The 23,520-nt window shown below is 37.6% G+C and overlaps 1 protein-coding gene across 1 annotated transcript in view; it reads right to left on the bottom strand.

Moving 5' to 3' along the window:
* LOC116163592 (KH domain-containing, RNA-binding, signal transduction-associated protein 2-like) overlaps window positions 1–23,520 on the bottom strand; it is a 186,599-nt gene that overhangs the window by 127,975 nt on the left and 35,104 nt on the right. Inside the window, exon 3 of the mRNA XM_031477608.1 lies at window positions 22,351–22,467. Coding sequence (XP_031333468.1) covers window positions 22,351–22,467 — 117 coding nt within the window. The remainder of the gene's footprint in view (window positions 1–22,350; window positions 22,468–23,520) is intronic.

The following is a 23,520-nucleotide window of genomic DNA, read 5'->3' as shown; positions in this document are numbered from 1 at the left end:
TGCACCGGAAGCTACTTACTTCATTCTTCGTTTTCTCGGGCTCGAAATTAGTTGACAGCGGTTTTTGTTCACCCTTTGCTTTTTTTAGCGCATTTTTGCAAATTTATTTGTAAAAAGTAGCTTTTAATCTCACTTTAGCTGGCTGGCTGGCTGGCTGCAAATGTGGGCGCGTAGAAGAACTCTTGTAGAAAGGCAACGGGTGTACGTGTATCTACAAGGCCGTGAAATTTGTCAACCTTAGGGACATGGCTACATGATGTGGGGTTGGCGACATCTGGGCGTCATCCTCGAGCGTAGTATACTAACGTGAAGGTTTTTCAGTTTTTTCCTATCTTCTACTACAGTTTTGGTCCGATTCTTTTCAAATTGGTGTCGTCGGAAAGATGTTGTAAACGCGCACAACTCCTGCGTGGCGGAATTTTGTTTTTTGTCCTAGGGGCGAAATTAACGACCTTTTGCGAGGCGCGCCCGCGCGTCTTCAAGAAGTAGTCAACTTCGGGCGCCTTTTACCTTCCGTTGCGAACGCGGTTTAACGTTTCGTAAATCTCGAATCGCTGTCTCTCTTTCTCGTGTCGCCAATAGAAGTGAATTGCGGGTGAACGGGACGTCGGAAGTGACTACCGTCAAAGGGAATGTGGTAGCCCCCGACACGATTTTAACTTTAAAAGCGAATTGCGGGTGCACGCGGAAAGTGGGAAACGGTTAGTGAATGTAGTAGCCTTCGACAAGATCTATTATTGATGGTTGAGTCGAAAGTGGCTAATAGAATACTGATCTGCCACACAAAAATGCGCTGAAGTCCCTTCGATCTCACACGAGGACTTTGATAATTTTTTTGCTAGGTGTTCTTTTTCTACCGTTTAGAAATGGGTAAATCTTCTAAACGAAAGCGTTCCAGAAGTAGAGGTTATGAGGTAGCTTCTAAGAGCGATTTGCTTAAGCGCTTGCGGCGAAACATGCCCAAGCGGACAATATCCACGAAGCCATTGCTTCTCGTTGGAACCACATCATAGCCAAGGATACGGCTGACACTCTAACCCGACAGCACACTATTCCGGAAAGTTCCACACTTTAAAATGGAGGACATCCGAACCGCTCCAAGGCTTATTACCAAAGATTGTTGCTTCTCTTCCATTGACCTGAAGGACGCTTACTTTCATATTAATATCACCCCAGATTCTAGGAAGTTCCTAAGGTTTGAATTTAACCAGGAAATGTATGAATTCTATTGCCTATCCTTCGGCTTGGCCTCAGCCCCTTACGTTTTTACGAAACTCATGAGACCTATGACACAATGGCTACGATCCAGAGGCGTTACTTGTGTTTGTTATCTGGATATCATAGTAAATCCCTCTTATGAGGGTTGCTCGCGAGACACCAAACTCGCATCTAGGTTTTTCTATTAATTCAAACATTAGCGTCCTCGTACCCTACAAAACTTTAAATTTCTTGGGTTTATGCTAGACTCCCAGCAACAAAAAATTTATTTACCAGCAGAGAAGAAAAGGAAAGCGATAGATGTTGTGTTTGGAACGCTTCGTTACTCACAGGACCGGACTGTTTGAAACAATACCGCCGTGATTTGGTGTAAGAAGATTGTATTTTTGTTTGGTTTCCGGCTTGAAGTAGAAGTAAGTAGCCGCCGAAATTAATTAGCTGTTTGAGACTGTTCCAGTGGGAATATGTGAATTATTTTTGTAGCAGCCGAAAGCCCTTTTTGCGAAGAAGCCGAGGGATCAATAATGTTGTTACCTTTCCGAACGTTAATTAACTAATCAGCATTTTTAGTTTCCCTATAGTAAGTAAAACCAGGATTAGAACGGGTTTTAGCAGCGAGAATGACACGCTTATCGGTTTCTGCGGCGTGGCGCCGGAGATAACACACTTCGCCGTGATAGATACCAGAGGCCAATTAGGCATAGGTGTTAATTGGAAATCCGAATTCTGAACTGCGACCGCGACCATTTAGATAAGTGTAATTAATTTGCGACTAATTAAATGGGTTGCAGAAAACAGTAGCCGAATGCATCGAGTTTGATATCGTTGGATGCGCGCTTAATTCCTTAACCTATTCAGATGTCGCTCAGATTTGTAGGACCGTAGGGGGTAGAATTAATTAAAAACGAATATTTTATTTTCAATGTTATCTAGAATAGACTGGCGCGGGTTGGTAAATGCTCATTTTAGGGGGAATCTATTTGCTTTTTGGCGTTCATACAAAACGTAAGTCCGATTTTTTTATAGTTTTCGCTCCGTTAGCTAAATTTCACCGCACCGATTAATCTCGAATCTTTGTTATTTTCCTAGCCGATTTAGTTTGGCACCGTTTAATTCCGAAGGTAAGCTTTTGCATCCGTTAAATATCAAGGGGGGTTTTTATTTTGTTTTCCTGAATACCGTTTCCCGTAGCTACCGTTGTGAATTATTTGTGTTGCCGTTCTTGTTTGAGAAAGCGCTATCGTTCGTGTGCCGTAATTCTGTTTTAGCTTCCGCAGTCGCGCAGGCGTAGTTCGCGTGGAACCCATCCGGCCCCTGGAATACGCCGTCTCCAGCTGATGACCTAGGGCGGAGGTCGGCAACCTATTGAAACGGAAGAGCCAAAAATTACAGTTTACAAAATTTCCGTTTTTAAAGAGCCACAAAAATTTTTGATTAAATATTATAGTATTTGGCTATATACAGGGTCCTGCAACAGTGCGTCGGTTTTTCCTACATAGCTGATACCTGCTAAAAAATATTGGTGGTTGCGGATCTACAGAAATTATTTTTGAATGTACCTACAGGGTGTCCCATTTTTCGATGTCAATAAATAGCTGATCTTTTTAAATAGAACATCCTGCATATTTTTACTTGTTTCAATGCCATTTGTTCAAAGTGCTATAACTATTCTTTTTCAAATGAAACTACCACTATTTTATTTCGCTATTCGATTATCTTTTGTGTTCTCTTCAATGTTTATAAGGGGGCCCTGTGCTTAAACTCCGCAGTTCTTATGTAATTCAATATTTTTCACAAAAGTACCTACTCATTAATTAATTACGTGTTTATACATCGGAGTAGGCTGCTATAATAAAAAACAAAAGAATACCAGAAAGTAAACAAGTGTCACAAATTAGATAATTATTTACTGCAAGTGTACTTTTGATTTCGTAAACAAATAAGATTAATTAAAAAGGCGAATTTCGAACAAATGAACTACTTTTTTTAGATAAATACTGAGAGCCGCAACTTTATATCAAAAGAGCCGCATGCGGCTCGCGAGGCACAGGTTACCGACCCCTGACCTAGGGCAATTTTAATCGTCTATGATACCGCCGTCCTGACCAGAGGCAGGGTTCCGCATCCCTCCGGTGACGCTCGAGGATCCCCACCGACACCGCCGATCAATCAGGAGTATCTTATTTATGTTGTTAATTATTATTCCTATCCGACCATTAAATTTTCTTACTTATTTTATTCTAAGACTTTGGTTTTTTTTCCCACTACATTTTTTGATTGATATAAGCAGCATAAGGACCAATCCAAATCATGCACTGCAGCTGATGAATCAAAATTCACCACTTTTATGTGTTTTCGTCCTTTCAACATTGTCTGTTACTTCGCCAATTCTACAAAAGTTGATGGGCACTGTATTCTGTATGTGAGTTTCCAAATCTCTCCAAAATGTCGAAAACACGCATATAATGTGCACTCTGCTTCAAGACGGAACACCAATGGGAATCACTACTTACACTACGTTTCCCGCAACGTGACAGCGTTTTATTTTTAATTCCATCTTAACTAAATATTTTTATTTGTTACTCAGTTGTAAACGTTGATTAACAAGACAAAACGCAAACGGGTAAACGTCATGTTTAAACGCTACTGACTTGTAAAACTGACAGCAGACTTGTAAAACTGACAGCAGACCTGTAAAAATTTTACAAGTTAGTAATCTAGTAATTTCATTGGCCAGAATTAATGCGAAGTCTCTGTTACATGGATAACATGATATTTTAGACATTTCTTCAAGATCAATTTAAGAACTAATTATTTACGTTTACTATTGTTTACAAATGAGTAACAAATAAAATATTGTACATTATACGCCAGGTAATAGTTTTTACTGGCTCTAGGAGATGACAAGCTCGCCTAACGGCTCGCTAGTCAACTTCTTCTATCGCCAGTAAAAACTCACTTATCTGGCTAATAATGTAAAATACTATTTATAGCTCGACTGCAAGAGGATTAGATATCGATGATGAGTCATTCTCCTTTGATGACTGAAAACTTTTTACTTGTAAATACGTTTCAATAATCAAAAATGTTTAGTTCAAAATACGATTCAATGCATAAATTGAGGGTTTTACAAAAAATAATTAAGGACAAACCGGAAGGTATTATTATAGTCCCTAAATGGGAGAACCAACCTTGGTTTCCATTCTTTTCCAAATAGTTAAAGGACTAATTATATTTAGACCGTCTAAAAATCTTTCATTTAATCTTTACAGCCTACAACCACCCCCCTGACGGACCAGCTTACCCTACTGGCAGCCAGGCTATCAGGGATGCATTCAAACTCAAAAACCTGGCAGCAAACATAGTGCAAACAATCTAAGTTTTTTGTCGGGAGCAACCATCTAGTAGTACGAAACAACGTACAAACTATGGTGGCCTTTTTGTGCGAAGAAAAACATCTCCCCATATGACAATACGTCGTTGCTTGTGATGGAATTTTTACAGGAGTTGTACGACACACATACGTCACATTCAATTCCCACCGCTCTGCGTTAGCACTTATTCTATCCATGGACTTAGCCGGACACCCTGTCTTAAGCCGAAGGGTATATCCTAATTGCAACCCCAAAAGCCGAGGTACGACTCGACACGGGACCCGCAAGTTGTACTTGGTTTTTTGAAAAAACTCCCTATATCGAACCTGCAACCACAGTCGGAGAAGCTAATGACCCTATTAGCTCTGGAGACAGCACATCGAATTCAAACTTTTTCACTTGTTACATATTTATTTCAAATGATCGATCGATTGTATAATAATAATAATAATAAGTTTATTTCTGTTAATATGCTATAAAGAGGCATTTACAGACGTCACAATAAAAATACATATTCAAAAATTATTAAATTAATCTGATGTACTGCACATAAACTCATTCACACTATAGAAAGCATGGTTAATTAAAAACATTTTTACTCTATATTTTAAAGTGTTTATCGGTAAGTCACGTACCCCCGACGGCATCAAATTAAAGAGTTTGAAAGATATATTCACATAACTTTTTTGAGTTTTTTCTAGTCTATAGAACGGTAGGTTCACATCATTTCGGTGTCGCGTGTTGTGTTCATGCACCCCAGACCTTCTGTGGTATTGGTTGATGCTATTTTTGGCGTAGATTATGCATGTTAATATGTATATGCATGGTAGTGTTAATAGCCGCTGTTCTATAAACACATGTTTGCAGTTCTCTGGATAACCGACCATTCCCAATATTCTTATAGCCCTGCGTTGTAGAGAAAATATGCGATTTGCTGAAGACGTGTTTCCCCAAAGGATGTTACAATAATAGATATTTGCTTGTATTAGAGAGGCATATACTATCCTTAGAATGTCGGTTGAAACACTCTGAGATAGACGTCGTAACATAGTATATCGACGCGGTCAAGGCAGAACGACGTAAGCGCCATTTCACAAATTATACAGGAGACACAAAAAACCGCAGAGTATATTTCGTGGTGGTCAATTACTTTCAGGATCGATACTACGTATACACGTTTTTTTTTTTTTCAATTTGCAATGTATTTTTGGTTGAAAAAATTGAACTGTTCATAGTGCTTTGGCCAAAAATTTAAACTTTTGTCGCTTACGCCGATTTGGTTTCAGCGATTTTACTTCGTGCCAAATTGATCCGGTTGTTTGCGTCAATGCTGTGAGCTGATGTCGCTTTCTTAGGCGCTTATGCGCAGTTATGTCAAATCGGTATGCTGATTGTCAAAAATTAATTTTGGCGTTTATGTCTAAGTTTCACATTAAAATAACACATTTTTTATGAATGTTTAATTCAAAAACATTAACAAGTTAACTATTTTTTTTTTACAAAAATACAAAAATATAAAATTCAAAACAAAATAAATTCTTTTTTCTTTAATACAAAAATAATATCTCAATATTTTAGTCAAAATTTTAAAAGTCTTCAATATCAGTTTCAGGCAAAACGTCGCCAATGTTGTTGCTCGACTTTAAAGTTAAATACTCGCAGTGGTATTTCGCAGATACAGCTCCCGAGTCGCACATTTTCCTCAAACTGGCATATTTTTTGGAACTTATAGGAAGTTCATTATTATAGGCACGTTTAACACTGGCGGCTTTGACTTCAAATTCGAAGCTGTATTCCTCATCATTGATAAAAGAGGTTGTGTAAATTACCCGTTTAGAGCTTTTTATAAAAGTAGCAGTCTTGATTTCAGTCAATTTCACCTCTTTGGGAATTCTAGAAGTATTAATGGATTTAAAATCTAAAAAATGTCTAAATGTTTGTTCTTTGATTCTGTATGGTTCAGGATTAAGGCGAGCATTTCTCAGTAGAGTGGACCATTCTGAAGGCGCTTCAACAATTTTGTTTTTCAAACTGTTCTCGATAACGGCGTGCATGGAGTCTACGGGCATGTAAGTATGTCCGGTAATAAGAAATGTTAGTTTAATTTTTTGTGTGAACTCCGACCGGTCCAGGAAAAATCTGATCATTCCCAACATAGCACGATTTTTATTTTGTCCGCTACAGTTATCACAGTATAATGACACATAACTGTGAATTCGTTGTTCATCGACTCCTTTCAGATAATGAAATAAATTTGAGCAAATCTCATTGCTACCCCGTTTCCCTTCTTTTTCTGGCCACAAATAACAGTACCCTTTCCTGGACTTGGTTTCGTAGACTGTGAAATTATACACTGCGTATTTGGAATAAAATCCTAAAATCATGCTGTCACCATGGGGAGTTGCCAAAACTTTCTGGAGATCAAAGCTTGCGACAAGAAATGAAGAAGAAGCTTGTTCCTCGAGAAAAACTTTCTTTGCAGCTTCTTTTTCTTGTTTGTGTTGGTTATGATCTGAAATTTCTTTTTCACTGGGGTTCTTATTACTATCAAACTTGTGACAGTAGATGCATTTGTCTTTGCGAGGAACATGAATTCCAATGTTGTAATTGCTCTTCAGCAATTCCATGAATTTTTTTATTTTAAGCGGCGCCGACTGATTTCCTGTCTGTTTTCTGAGGTACATGCGATACAAGTTATTGTAGCTTTTTATATCTGATGCCAGATACTTTTTCGCCGTTGTACTACGGCAGTAATGAGAAGGAACCAAAGGCAATGATTCGATGAAGAATTTGAATTGATTTAGTTGCTCCGGGCTGGTCTTATTATGTGGCACATGTTTCCCTCTAAGATCAAGATCGTAACGTTTTTCAGGTTTTTTATTAGTCAGCACTGTTCGCATCAGTCGCTGGCTAATTGCCAAGGTCTTCAGAAGGAATTGTAAACAGACTTGTTGTTTTTGATCATTCTTCAATAAAAAGTATCTGTTAGTAACTGATCTGTTATGGATTGCCTTGTCACTTCGCTTTCTCTTCACTTCAATCACCTCAACGCACTCATTAAGGAACATTTTTTGTTTCTTGCTATCTGACAATTTCCAATAATAATCAAATATAGCTTTTCGCTCTTCTTCAGAGAATTTTCTGCAGTTATTTTGGCATTTTTCTTTACAAGGGTGTGGAAGCACAGTCTTCGCTGCAATTGTTTTTCCTACTGAATTGACGTATTCTGCTCCTCTATCTTTCAAAAGACGTCTCTTCTTTCTTGGGGTCAGTCTTTTTTTTTTTAGTTGCCAGACTTGAAAGAACAACTTCTTCATCGGAACTTGTGTCTGTGAGAACAGGAGAATTGAATGCAGCCAGTCTTTTCTCGGTGGCCTGACTAGAAACAACGTCTTCATCGGAACCCGAGTGAGATGAAGCAGGAGAATTGACTGCAGTCAGTGTTTTCTTGCTGTTTTGACTAGCAACCACATCTTCTTCATCGGAACTCGAGCCTGAATGAGCAGGAGATCTGCAACCAGTCAGTCTTTTATCGATTGTCTGGCTAGAAACCGCATCTTCTTCATCGGCACTAGTTCCTAATGTAGCAGGATTATTAGCCACATTCAGTTCTTCAATAGATGGATCCGCTGGTCCAGGACAACCATCGATGATGACGTCATAACCTAATGCTATTTCTAAGGAGTAAGTTTCATCACATAAATCAGGTACTTGGGTTAAATCTGCGAAATTGGTAACTTCTAGAGGTTGCAATGTAGTTAACGATTGCTGTTGGTCTGAGTACGAAGAATTTTCCTTGGATGATGACGTTATTTCCTCATTGTAATCGTTTCGATTCCGAAGATAACTTTCCTGACATAATACAGGTACGTGGGTTAAATCCGAGAAATTGGAAACTTCTAGAGGTTGCAGCACAGTTAACGATGGTAGTTGGTCTGGGTTCGAGAAATTTTCTTTGTCTGATAACATCATGCTCTGTTTGTGATTGTCTCGATTCCAATGGTCTAAACCAGGAGAGTTATCCGATGGTAGTTGGTCTGGGTTCGAGAAATTTTCTTTGTCTGATGCACGGTCGTCCCTAATTTTGATTTCGTCATTATTTCTGAGCAGTGCAAAAATTTTTTCCGTTCTTGATCGATGCATCTTTAATAGAACGAGCAAGCATAAATAATGGCATAAGCGCCAAGTGCGGAACAACAAATTTATGCACCTTTGAATAAATTGAATTGCGCCAACTAACAATTTTCTACTAGATTAGGATATGGACCACTTGATTTAGTGAAAATTTAGTTAGAAATTATTAGTATAGGGTCTGAAAATAGAAAACTTCTGTGGCATGAGATTCTTATGGCCGTGTGGCGCTTATGCCAAAGCTGTTTAGATGCAATCCGTTCTGGCATAAGCGACACCTCTTTCTAAGATGAATAAATACCAAAATGATAATAAATTTCGAGAGATACATGACTGAGAAGCACCTAATCATCAAATACTATCAAAACATATCGAGGTGAACATACCTTTTGAGAATTTTCATGTAAATACTGGAGCACAAGCACACTGTGGTAAAGCAAGGCGCGACTGGCGCTTATGCCAATCAGGTTTACAAGATTCTTTGCCTTTGTCGTTTATTACACGATTCTACGCGAAATACCTTCTCGTGGGATTTTTGTCGCTTAAGTCAGGACAACAGAAAAATGCGCAAAAAAATTAGCTTTCCGCCGATACCAATATCTCCATATCGCATTTTTTGTCGCTTACGCCGTTCTGCCTTGACCGCGTCGATATGTTCCGATTGATAATTTTGCCAATTTCGTTTATATGTTCACTAAATGTAAGTTTCGGGTCTATCTGTACCCCCAGGAACTTCACATGAGGAGGATTAGGAATGTCATGCTGTCTAAGCGATATCAACATGTCCACTGTGTTCGTTTCATTTAAGCGTAATTCATTGGCGTCACACCATTCTTTTGCCCGACTTGTAGCAGCCTTACAACCAAGGACAACATTATGAAGACTTTACGATCCTCAACGATTATGTTCGCTCTTATGCATTTTCGGTAACGTAGATTATTACTACGAAAATTTCACACCAACAATTAGCCCAGTAAATAAAGGCCTAAAATTACCATTTGTCGCAACTAATTAGTGGAAAGCTGGATTTTTTATATGTGATACTACCTTAAGAGACAAGTATTTTCCCAAAAGTCCCCGCCTCTCCGCTTTGAGCTTTCCCCCCCAGCTCCCTCAAAGGTAGAAAAAACAGAGTTTTCATATATTGACTGTAGAATGCTTAGTATTTATAACCTTTTTTGATTGTCAGCTCAGTCAGATCCAACTTCGACCTAGTAAAACTACCTCCAACCTCGAGTGCAGCTCATCAACATTTGTTGAGAGTTTATCTTCAAATTCAATTTTGGATAGGAAATAAACTTAATCCAACGGAATGGGGTTGAAAGTACGCTACTGTGAGAGAAAATGGAATGACAAAAAAAGCTTTAAGGCCTGTTCCTAACACAGAGCCATTTGCCCCTAATGACTTACTGTATCTAATCTCATGCTCTTGCAAAAAACCATGCGGAGATTACTGCAAATGCAGAAAATCCGGAGTTAACGGTTCTGCAATGTGCGAGAATTGCAACGAACTGTGTCTTAACTCTCCAAACCTCGAAGAAGATGCAGACGACTTACTACCTTGTAAAAGGTACAGGTGTCCTTGGTGAGCAATCAAATATTTGTAAATATTGTAAGTAAATAGAAGAATATGTAACTATAATCTCTCTGTAAATAAAACTGTACAAATGTTCATTTGAGTGTGGTGGGTGGGTGGTCCGTGATGCCAATCAGACAAATAAATAAAAAAAAACAAACCAAGTGAGATGGTGGCTTTAAATGTAATATAATGTAGGAGCTTAAGTGGATTTTTGAAATGATAACGTGCGGCGGAAGCGTTCGAGCGGCACGCACGCGCTTTCTTAAGCGATGCTCTGTTGTACGCCAGTACAATCATAAGACTGATGTACTATATATTTTTAAAGCTTAAAAGGAGTGCTACATGTGTTATATATTACATTTTTACTTAATCTTATAATTACAATTACATTTTTACTTAATCTTATAATTACAAAGTTACAGAGCAAAAACAAAAGTGTTTTACTAAAAATTTCATTTTTTTCACTTTTTAGTGGTATATCTGAAAATCCAAAGGTTTAATAAAAATGTTTTTAAAACAAATACTGTAGAGCATCTATTTAGCAACAATTTAAAAAAAAATTATCACTCTGGCATAAATAATAAGCATTCTACAATCAATATATGAAAACTCTGTTTATTCTACCTTTGAGGGGGGCTGGGGAGGAAAGCTCAAAGGGGAGAGGCGGGGACTTTTGGGGAAATACATGTCTCATAAGGTTGTATCACATACAGGGTGACAATTTGAAAACTTACCACCCCCCATATCTTAGTAAATTAACAAGATATTTAAAAAAATCAAAATCCGTTTCGGTAATTCGGAGGGGGAATCACAATTACATAGTTGGCGATGCACCCCCTCACACCCCCTGCGCCCCAGCCACCCCAACTCTTAAATCTTAAATAGTGACCCCCCATGTGTGATACGTCGTTGGAAAGCTCTGAAAAAATGCTTTCCAACCATACCAGCATTACATTTAGGTTAGTAATTATCGTGCAAATCAAAAAATAAGCTGATATGATACATTTTCTAAAGTTGGCTTTTATTTCAATAAATGTTCATAATGGTTTCCGTTCTTGGTAAGACAGTATTACTATGCGATCAAAAATGAGTTGCTGTCGAGTCGCCCTTTGAAATTTTTGTTTACATGGAAAATCGTATTTAACTTGAACTTCCAAAGCCGACTCGACAGCAACTCATTTTTGATCGCCAGTAATCTATTCTCAAACTCTTGTCGAACCTTTCCAATGTTGGTTTTGCAATATTTCGACATTCTTGAATTATTCTCTGTCTTAGTTCGTCTAATGTTCGCCGGTTGCGTTTTAAATACGACAGATTTCAAATGTATCATATTAGTTTATTTTTTGATTTGCACGATAATTACTAACCTAAATGTAATGCTATTTGGTATGGTTGGAAAGCATTTTTTCAGAGCTTTCCAACGACGTATCACACATGGGGGGTCACTATTTAAGATTTAAAAGTTGAGGTGGCTGGGGCGCAGGGGGTTGGAGGGGGTGCGTCGCCAACTATGTCATTGTGATGAATTACCTCTGAATTACCGAAACGGATTTTGATTTTTTTTAATATCTCGTTTATTTACTAAGATATGGGGGGTGGTAAGTTTTCAAATTGTCACCCTGTATAAAAAATCGAGCTTTCCACTAATTAGTTGCGACAAAAAAGTTTTATTGACTGGGCTAAATTCACGACCAATGAAATGCAGATTTCGTCTCACGTTATCATGGTAACTGAGGTATTTATCGGAAATTTTTGCCTGCAGGGGTAACCTACAGCGAATTATAGTGGAAATTTTTTGACGTCATAAGAGAACGTTTTGACATAAAACGTCACTTACCCGCGTTATAAAAAAGTATTCTAGCAGAAATAAGCACAATTGGGTAGATATTAAATCCATAATCTTCCATAATCATGGCCAATTCCTCCACAGGTATGTCATCCCTATCGAATACATAACTTTTTTTAGAGCAAAAGTCAGTAAACTGTTTCCAAACACTTGACTTAGATTCCTTAGTATTCTGGGGCGTTAGGTGCTGAATTTCGCTACGAATAGCTTCCTTATTTTCTTCACCGAATCTAATCATTTCGTTCACGCTCACAATAAACTTACTGTCAACGGCAATTTCAATTCAAATCTGTAAAATGTCATCCAAAGGCTATCTTGAGTTACTTTCAAAAAGAGAACAAATCTTCAAATAAGTCGTTGAGGGTCAATATGGTGTGAAATTTTCTTACCGAATACCACACGTGCTTGAATTATTCTACAAATTTGTTCTTGCTCACGAATATTTTTACGAAAATATTCGTGAGCTCGAACAAATTTTCGGAAATAATGTATATAAATAATATAAATAATATAATATAATAAATGTGAAAATATTCGAAAAAGCTGGCCGTTAAATTTTTCTTCGCTAGAATATTTGATCTTTAAAAATAGACGCATTATTGATATTGGTGTCTCTCCGAAGTTGTTGGAGGATTTGCGTTAACTATTCTACATAATTACAATTTGTATATCCAAATTTTGGGAGTTAAGCGCGGAAACTTAGAAGGTCAATAAAGAACCATGGACGTTTATTATAACCCTTTGAATTAAAGGTATGTGTTTTTTAAATTAGCTTTCAAATTTTGAGTTTAAATTTTTTAGGGTTTTTTTATTGTGTAAATACTTTGAAATTTAATTCATCTTGGATGAATGGTTTATGGGCCATTTAATTTCGTCTATCATCGAGAATTCAACAAGCAGAGCAAAATCGTTGCGATCAATTAATCACGTATGTACATCTGTTTACGGGAATGCAGTCCGCTTATCAATAAGTAACACGGCCGCTCGCACAATAGCTGTTGAAGATAAGAATTTGGGAAAATTTACTAATCATCAAGGCGTTCAAGGCTCCATCTTGTACAGTGTAAAAACACGTATGTAATCTGTTCTTTTCATACGAATTTCCAACACATTTTGATCAGCGTGTTTACTAAGAACGTTAATTGATATTTTGATTGCGCGGATAAAATAAAAATTGCTCTGATCTCATTTTTGGGAGTCAATCCTGGAATTTGAATTAAATGGTTACAATTATCAAAACCAGATTGTGTAAAATTAAGGTGTAAATAAAGTGTTGTCGATATTTTATTTTGTGTCAATGTTAAGTGCTCTTTTCGCCCTCTTTTGAGAGGTTTATTTTACTGCCCTGGAGCTAGCCAGGTAAATTTTTCTTGCTGTATTGAATCATAGAAAAAAAATTACGTAAAACACTGATCCGAATCGCAAATATTATCGAAGCAGAAGGGGGCTTCCAGATTTTGGTTGAGGACAGGATTAAGGCGTCAAGCGTAGGAAAGCGACACCTTCCTTAATTCGAAGAAAACCCAAACCTTTGCGTGGCCTCAGCACTTAAACAATATCTCGCGCTCACAAAAAATTTACTACTGGAACTGACTTCCTGTGCATCATCGAGTAGCAAGCAAACAGACTACGTTGGAAAATGCAGGTATCGATAGCAAAATTTTCAAATCCCATTCCACACAGCATGCTTCCACTTCAAAAGCTTTCCAGCTAGGATTACCGGTAGAAATAACGCAATGTACGGCAGGCTGGACGGAAAAGTCAAGAGCTTTCTGCAACTTTTATAAAAGACCAATATCTCAGGCTAACGCCTTTTCTGAAACTGTCCTTAATGCTCAGTAAATTTCAGTTAACATGGAAATTATTGCCCATATTCATTTACCTGTCAACTCGAGAATAAAACATGCACGCTGAAAAACTTTTTATCTTTAAACAACTACATGGTATTCTGTATGTCTTCGGATTGGATGTCTCATATAATTACGATCGAACTTCACAGGTAAGTTTGTTTGATCGTCTAATAATTGCATAAAAATAAATCGAATGTACATTGACAAATTTGCATTACTGTTGCATTATCACTTGCAGAAATTACAATACCAGGTAGTTGCTTATTCTCAGAAACTACTACAGTCTTATTTTAATTCAGTTACCATAACTTCTTGATTTGTCGTTGGAATGGAGTTTCTGCTGCAGGATAACATCTAAGGCTATCTTACCGAAGCGCTTTTTGAATCGATAGGTATCCTAGTATGCGAAGTGGCTGACTCGGGGACTGTGGAACACACGGGCAATTTTTGCTTTTTGTTTAAGGGATTCGTTAACATAGCTCTCCGTTACACTGTGTGCACAAATTAAAGTAGAAGCAGGTACTGAAACGATAAAAGCTAATGATCTAAAACGAGGAACCGAAATCGTTGCTGGCGAATAAATTTAGTTGGCCAGGTGGAACAGTGAACGGTATGCATTAACACAAGTATTGATTAATATGTGTGTACTTAATGCACACATAAATGCATTTGCAAATATGCTTTATTCGGGCCAACGCGCGTGTTTGAAAGGTTATTAGGAACGGTTCACCGATCTGGCAAAGGATACATTACGCACAGAGTTATTACGAATAACTTTTCCTGTTTGAACAAATGAGTTCAAGCGAACGTGAGCGAGATAGACTACACACTCGAATAAGCGAGCAGAAAATCACATTACGATACGATTGCGACAAAGTATTTGTTTGTTAAGAATAATATTCTGAATGTGCTTAACATCTTTGATAGATGAATTAAGGCAACACTGAAAGAAGGAAGCTGGCTGAATTCTAATTTCGTTTACCTACCGTAATTATATAAAGTCGGGGCATGGATACAGAAAACTCGAAGGGTCGGAAATGAGGAAAATAAAACGCCGGTGTGGGATTATTTCCTTGATTAATAGTTTAATATTTAATGAGCGAATATTATAACCTACGCTTTGAAAATAAATTTATTCCCCAAATTACATTTTAAGTAGAAAATTAATTACTTTATTTCATCTTTAACGCCTACGTAATGTAAGCTTTGAAAACATTAATACCCAAAACACAAACACAGAAATGTCTGGCCTAAATTATGGATACAATCAGTGACCATTAATGAAATATCAAAGTTTCCTGGAGTTAATGAAAACTTTTCTAAAATATGGCTCAATTAGACGCACGTAGTAGCGCCTCGCTGAACACAACGTGACACTGATAAGGAGGGGAAACGGATATAAAATCCTGCATTATTTAGATAGCTTAACAAATAAAATAAGTACAACAAAGCATCTCTAAGGTTTGGGCAGTGATCAAAATCTGTTACTTGGCACTATTCTTTTTATCTTTATATTAAAGTTTTAAGACGAACGCTCGCTTTGTTTTAAATTTGTATAGTGCTATTCATAAATTATGAACAGTACTTACGGTAAAAGTAGCCAATATTTTTTTCAGAAGGAAACAATAGAAATATAGTATGAGTGGTAGTACCTCAGCACAATGCAAACGTCATAAACGATTTTTAAAAAGGTATATACAGTAGTCAACTTGACTAGTGTCTCTACTTCCTCGACCCTGCTTCGAACCTTTGCACACTGAAATGTTGACGACACACCGTGGCTAAATTAGTAAGTGGTAAATAATTAGGAAAACCTAATTCGGAGTAGCCGACAGAATGCGCGAAACTGATCTAAGGAAATTCCCATCTCTGCCACACATGCAAATTCTTACCTCAGCCCAACGCTCTTACCACTGAACTACACAGTCGCAACTAAATAATTTAGCGTAATTTACGTGAAATCGGTGTAGTGGATTTCGTTTTGCGATATTGGTGCCAGAGATCCCCAGCCACCATTTTGATCTCGAACCGGTCATTGTGTAAACAAGACTTGGCTTGTGCAGACCTTTAGAAATATCGCTGGTTTTGGTGTTCTTTCTGAGACCCCATGCCTTTTGTGAAGAAAAGTGTTCAGCAGAAGAAGGAGAAAATTGTGTGTAATCTGTGCGACCAAGCACTTGCTTTCTTGAAAAGGAGGAACGGCACGGCCGGGCCTCCATCTTTCATGTAAGCTGCCACAACTGTTTGAATTTGCACCAGACCAGATCATCACAGACTCGAAAGTCCTTTCTCCCCACGACTCTTACCATTCGCTGTACGCCGTAAACTTGAAAACTGCTGCCGGTAAGTTTGCTTGCTACCAAGCTATTTATTTCATAATTGTCATCCCTTTCGTGCAGGGAGACATTCCTTTTTTGTTGGTGTTGGTCTAACACCATCTTGGTTTGTTTACAGGACTATGGTTTGGGTGTTGAGGTACCGAACAAATTCTTCTCTGTGTTGAATCTGCCTCCAATGTATCGTTCTACTATAATCCGAACCCAGGACCGAGTTGTAGCAGAAGTGGAAGCTATTCTGGTGGAGAAAAACATGGCCATGGTCGTCTCCCAGTCACGAAGGTACGTAAATTCCCTTTTGGTTTTCCTCACCTATGTGCTGGTTTTTCCAGCAGTGAACTAACTTGTTTTCTCCCTGCTTGTCCGGGGTGCGTATTGCCAATGTATTGTACAACTCAGAGCGGTCAATTTTCTGCAGTGCTCTATGCTTTGGCAATGGTATACGCAATAAACAGGTAGTATAGCAATTCATCGTTCGCTACAAATCACATTATAATAACATTACTCTGAAATGCACATTATTTTGTAGTAGGCACAATCAACTCGTTTTTATTACTATAGTTATAACAGTCAATCTGCAGTATTTAAGTATCTGATACTGCTAGGCTAGCACCTCTAGAAAGTACTTAACAGACATGAGCTCTTACTATTAACACAGTGTAAGAATATAATACTACACTATTAATAGGACGACCCTCCTCAAGACAGTTTTCAATTTTTACTTCAGTCATAAAAAATATCTTAATATGAATCGATTTTTTAACAAATCCTATACATACAGTGAATTTTTTTAAATGCGAACATAGGAGTTTGCATGCAATGTAATGTCCCTATGTTCGATTTTAAAAAACACATCAATCTATTGATTAGTTCAAATGAGTAGTAGATACAATTGACAGCTGTCACATTTTTAAAAATACCGCCGTCCAATTTAATTACGAAATCGGTTAGGTTATTGCTTAGAATGTCAAGGAGGACACTTCGAACATTTATTGTAATTGTTTTCGGTATTTATTTTCTTATTTTCTTCATTTATGTATCGAATAGATCAAATTAGTAGAATACCAGATACACATGACCTACAAATAATTGAAGGTTGGTTCACAATGAGTTGTGGTGTCAGTGCGTGGCCTGTGATGTCAAGTTATCGTAAGTTTAAGAAAAATGTATCCTAAAGTTGCTATGACCTCACATGGCTTCTTTAAAAAAATCTTACCGAGTGCTCTTTATCATAGACTATTAGAGTTGCTGTTCATAGTCACAGAAGTTGCGCGATTTGGGAATGTGAACCACGCACACCTCATAGATTGATGTGTTTTTTTTTAAATCGAACATATGGAAATTACATTGCATGCAAACTCCTATGTTCGCATTAAAAAAAAACTCAATGTATGATATTGTCGTGCTGGGCATTTTTTTGAAAAAAAAAATTACTTGATTTACGAAAATAAAAATAAAACTGGATATATCAAATTACAAATTTACTCTGTATATCATCACTAAAATCCTAAAAATATAAAATGTCTTGAGTTCACTATATATTTTTGATAAAATGCCTACACGAGTTTTACGTTATGTATTATGAACGATAATACTTTATTTAAGATGGTTGGAGCCGACAACTAAACGGAGTTTGGACACATATTCGCATCCACTTCAAAATACTGTGCATTTCAGAGCAACGTCATTATAATGTGATCTGTAGCGAACGATGGATTGCCATACTACCTATTGCGTATTGCCAAAGCATAGAGCACTACAGAAAATGGACCGCTCTGTGTTGTACAATACATTGGCAATACGCGCCCGGGGTCACTGCTTTGATTGTGTATGTTGAAGAATATTTTCGTTGTCTAATCTATTTGTGTATATTCCAGAACAGGTTGGGATAAGAGAGGCAATGGTCGCCCTGACAACAGTCACAGTGGTCGAGGATCTATGATAGGCCTTCACTCAAGCAAGATCCTTGACTATTATGTTGTCAGTAATTACTGCCGAAGGTGTGCTCTTGGTGCCAAGGAAGGTGATCACGAGTGTGCCCGAAATTATGAACGTAGTGCCAAGGGCATGGAGTCGCATTCTGCTGTGAAGCTGATAGCACACAACTCAGACCTGAAATAAGCTGGAACTGTGGTTGGCCAGTTCATCAGGGACAGAGACCCCTCCACCACAGCACCGCTTCGTAGAGACTGTTCTACACCCATTGAGAAAGTGGTAGACTTGAACCATAACATGTCTGGTTTCAACAATGCTCTGTACCAGTTGAAGACAACACATAAGTGGCTACAAACCTCTCACATTGCCCATTTGAAGAGACAACTTGGATATGCCATAAAACAGAACAAAGGTGATGTCGAAGGCGTTCATGTTGCCATCACAACTTTCGGAGAGCATGAAGAATGCGGTTACTAGTGCAAGGTCAAACAAGACCCTGACAACTATGTTTACAAGGATCTTCTGAGGCAAAAGAACTTCTGCCTGGATAGGCAGCGATGGCTTACACACCGGATCCTTGTTCAAATTGCCGTCAAGTGTGGAAGCATGGGGAAGTCCTGGTATATGATCCCCAAGAAGAACATTCATGTGAAAACAGCAGACGTTACTGGTCTCAAAATGACCGCCGGGAAGCATTATCATCATGGCACCTGTGTTTCCACCTAGGTTTCCACAACTCCTCCGAAAGAAATATTGTGAACCAGCTGTTACAATTTCTGCAGCAGTGTGGCGACTCTGTCCACTTGGTTGGTCACAATATCATCCGCTTTGATGAAGATTAGTAAAGTTTCTCAAAGAGCACGGTGAAATAAAAGCTTCTGCTGATTGTGTTGCCGGCTTCTCTGATACAATGCCTGTCCTGAAGCGAGGCAAAATGTGCAAGCACTCAGCATTAGCTGAAACCTACCTCACCGGTCCATAGTGGGAGGAGTTGAATAAGTCAGCTCACATGAACTTCATCCACCAAAGTATCTCCAACCCGTGTGTGAGAAAATATGGTGACCTTCAGAGGCTTCTTGAAGCGTCAAGATGAACTTAAGAGTAGAAAAAGCTATTATGTCAGAGTCAGCAAGACTATAGTGGATATACAGTGCTATTTATTAAGAAGTAGACATAGGGATTTATGTGTGTCGTTTTTCCCTATGTCTACCTTCAAAAGACAAAATCTCTTCGCCTAATTTTATGCAACCAAAATGATTTCTTAAAACAAATTATTCTGTATTTTTATATTCGTTCGTGTGCGATGTATTCAACCGAGGAAGAAGTTGATATTGTCAATTGGTATAGTGCTGGTAACAGTTTAAGGAACGTAAGAGATTTATTTTCTCTTAAGTCAAAGCAACAATATTCAAACTAATTAATATGATACAGCTAGATGTTTATTTGTTTTAAGAAGTTATTTTAGCTACTGAAACTGTTTCACGATGCTCTCCATTAAAATGTATGAAAGGTTCTCGTTTACTGCTGAGTTGTTCCTAAATCTAAAATCCAGCCTTCCATGTTACATCCAACAAGGAGTAATTCTTGTTCGACAACATTAGCAGTAGTTTTGTTTACCGAGCCTTTATTCAGCTGGCCTTTCTTCGAACAAAAGTATGGCGTTAAAAATGAAAACCTCAAATTAAAAAACAAAAACTGTCAAATTCGCCATTTTTAGCTCATATTGGAAGGTGCTATTATAGCCACTTTCTCCGTCCGTCCGAGGCCTTAACTACTACTACAGTTTTCAAGATATTTAGTTCGTTCTTTTTGCATTCTGTAGCTTATAATTGTGAAACCTCACCCAAGAAAAATCTTAGCGATTAATTTGCCCAGTGTCAACATTCTTATTTATAGATATGTTTTTTTGACATTTTAAGCAAAGTAAAGAGAAAAATATCGCTATTTTAAACATTACATGTGCACATGCGCAACTTAACTTTCTTATTTATGGGCAAATTTTATTGAAAATTTATTTAACCACAAATTATTCTAGTAAATATAAGCATATCGCATGTTTTAACCATCGGGTGTGCGCATACGCAGACTGCAGAATGCTAAATTCCTTTGTACACATAAATAGTCCGTTACTCGTCTGTTTTCATTTTTAAAAACTTTGGGCGTTTTACAAGACCAGATGTTTTCTGACTGTGAGAATTTTTTTTATATGTTAGTTACACCTAAGGCAAATTATAACTTTGACATTTTTTCGATCCGCCATAGTGTATATGGTGCATGCCAACATGGAGTGTTTTTATTTGGGAATTGTGCTTTATGAGGTAAAAGGGCCAAGTTCATTTGAAGCTCTAAGATCTGTAAATGGTGAAATACAATCTACTTTTCAATCCCCTGCCGTATGCCACCTTACAAGACACTGCACTGTTGGACTCCCTCCCCAGATTTCTGAATTCCTTTGTAATAATGTTGGTATTTTGTAAAATATTAGGTCCATTAGGACTTTGGGATAAATTCAAAAATATATTATCGGATGATTATAAACATCAGATCCAGAGAAGTATATTAGAGGATGTTAATAGCTTTTGTAGCAAGGTATACAACCAAAGCCTTAAGGTTCGTGAGGACTTTTTTTTAGATGCACCAGGTGGTACCGGAAAGACCTCCATTATCAACTTATTTTTGGCTAAAATTAGAAGCGCATATTACTTCAGATGTCGCCACGTGCTGAAGTATTAAACAAGCATAAATTGTGCACAAGTCTTGTGGAGATAAAGCGCATTTTTTTAAAACCGAAATAGCTTAGTTATAATGGTTACTTTATAAGGTAGTAACATGCTATATTTATCGATGTTTTCTTTTTTTGTAGATGATTAATGGGTAGCATAGAAGGCCCTTCACACATAAACATTTAAAGGTCGCATGGAATACATTCAATGCAAGAATATGCAAGAAGAATCAAGCCCTTAGAGACATTCTCCGAAATATTGCGTTTTGTCTTTGTAGGCACCTTCCTCCAACATTTTCGAGATATTCACAATTAAGTATTTACATCCCTGGTAGATGTGTCTTCTCTAGGCTTTCTTTCTGCCCTTTGAGAGTACTCTTCTCCGACACTCCGTTCTGCGGATATTTGCACTGAAAGTTTTGACATCGCCAATTCCGATACTTCGTTTTTAAGATATTCACTTCGACTTCACCAATAGATATTGGGTCGTATGAATAAAAGTAAGCAAATGCTTATACTTGCAAAATTCAAAGCAAATACTCGTAAGTGCTCCTTCGCACTGGGCGACTTAGCAGCGCTTCTAAGCAGAAGGACAGGACGCAGTGCAGCGCTGCTAAACCATGCTAAACAGACCAGTATGAAGGGGCAGTTACGAGTATTTACTTTGAGTTTTGCAAGTATAAGCATTTGCTTACTTTTATTCATACGGCCCATTATGTATGTCTCGTCCATATAATCCATTTGGCCTTTGTGAGTAGTTTTCCCCGACAAAGCGTTTTCAAGATATTCGCTCTTAAAGTTTTGACATCACCAATATATTTCTTCCAGACGTCCCAATCGCCCATTGTGAGTATCCTTCTTCTACAATCTGTTCTTCAGATATAACGAATTATTTATATCCGATCACGATAAGGAGTCGAGGAGGAGTACTATGGTTGGTAGAAATGAATTGCTTTCGTTAAGACCTTCCATTAGAGTACCATGAAGAATATAACCAGTTCCATCCCCCCACCCTCAAACTCGCTCTTTGGATAAGGAGTCAGAAATAAGGGCGGTAGTTGGTAGAAAACAGTTTCTTTAATTAATTTCTACGCCCTTCCTCCTCCGCCCGGGTAGCTACTGATCTCGAAAAGAAGTCGCGCAGGAAAGTTATAGTTTGCACAGACCGATTGTTTTTAGTGAGACCTTTCATTAGAATACCATGAAGGGTAGAACGTGTGTTCACCCCCCGACCCCCTTCCCCATTTTCAAAAATTTTACTTGGTAGCACTAAAGGCATGCAGAAGTTCGTCCGGACCGACGGACGGACAAAAGATATAGTGATCTTTAGTTTGCTTGGTTATAACCAAATAGCCTTACCTTATGCCTGTCCTTCATTGATCCTCTTCCTAACACAGCCATTTTGCACATTGTATCCTCTTGCAACCTTTTGAGCGAATTCCCCTTTGGACCGAGTAGTTTTCCAACAAAATTAAACTGAAACAAATACTGGAATCAGATTATGGTACGTACAAATGAACTCGTTTATTCGCATTCAGTAAACAGGAATACAATTTATTCAAAGTGCGAGAGGTGTAAAGAAAAATCTCGATGTAGGGGTTTAAGCTTACAATGACACATTTTATAAAATCGCTTCATTACTCCAAATTCGCTTTCAAATGAACATTAGTTAAAAATACGTCTAAATGGAGTAAACAACGTTTTTCATTAAACCGCTAACTCCGTTTTGCGCATTTAGTGATAAAAATCTGCTATGAGGGGAAATATTTGACATTCGACGAATACTGTATCCGCTTTGTTTTTAACACTTTACGATGTTTCGTGTTTGTATGTCAATTAGATTATTTATTCTTTTGGTTTACCCAGTCAGATTGAAATCAAACAAAATCGTGCTGTTTATTTTTTATTATTTTATCGTTATTTCTAAATAACGAGAATTAAAACCATATTTTATTAAAAAAAGATTACTGAACTGAATTACATATGCAATGAACCACATAAAATGATAAATAAAAATCCAGTACACCAATCACTAATTTTAATCATCATTTACATCAGTGTTTGCGGTTGCGTTCAAAAATCAAAAATGTTTATACATTAGGAGGTATGTTAAGATTATTACTCAGGATTTCTCTTAATACGTTTTTAGGGCTTTATTCTTCCCTCAAGTGTCCTTAACCTTTTCTCTTAAGTTCACAGAGTTCTTTCTTTTGGATTGCCTTTTACGTTATGATCTACTTGGATATTACCTACGCAGTACGCCATCGCATTTTTACTTGTACCCGACATCTTCTATATACTATGTGATCAAAAATGAGTTGCTGTCAAGTCACCTTTGGAATTTTTGTTTACATGGGAAATCGTACTTATCTTGAACTTCCAAAGCCAACTCGACAGCAACTCATTTTTGATCGCCCGTTATTACACTAATAGGTAAACATTTGTTTAGTAAATTAAAAGATAAAACACCACAATCTCAAATGTCAAATCTAATTTATTAATTTATTCAATTAACTGTTTAGACATGTA

Source organism: Photinus pyralis, unplaced genomic scaffold, assembly GCF_008802855.1.
Source record: "Photinus pyralis isolate 1611_PpyrPB1 unplaced genomic scaffold, Ppyr1.3 Ppyr1.4_LG1, whole genome shotgun sequence".
In the NCBI taxonomy this organism is placed as follows: domain Eukaryota; kingdom Metazoa; phylum Arthropoda; class Insecta; order Coleoptera; family Lampyridae; genus Photinus; species Photinus pyralis.
This window is presented reverse-complemented; position numbering and strand designations above follow the sequence as displayed.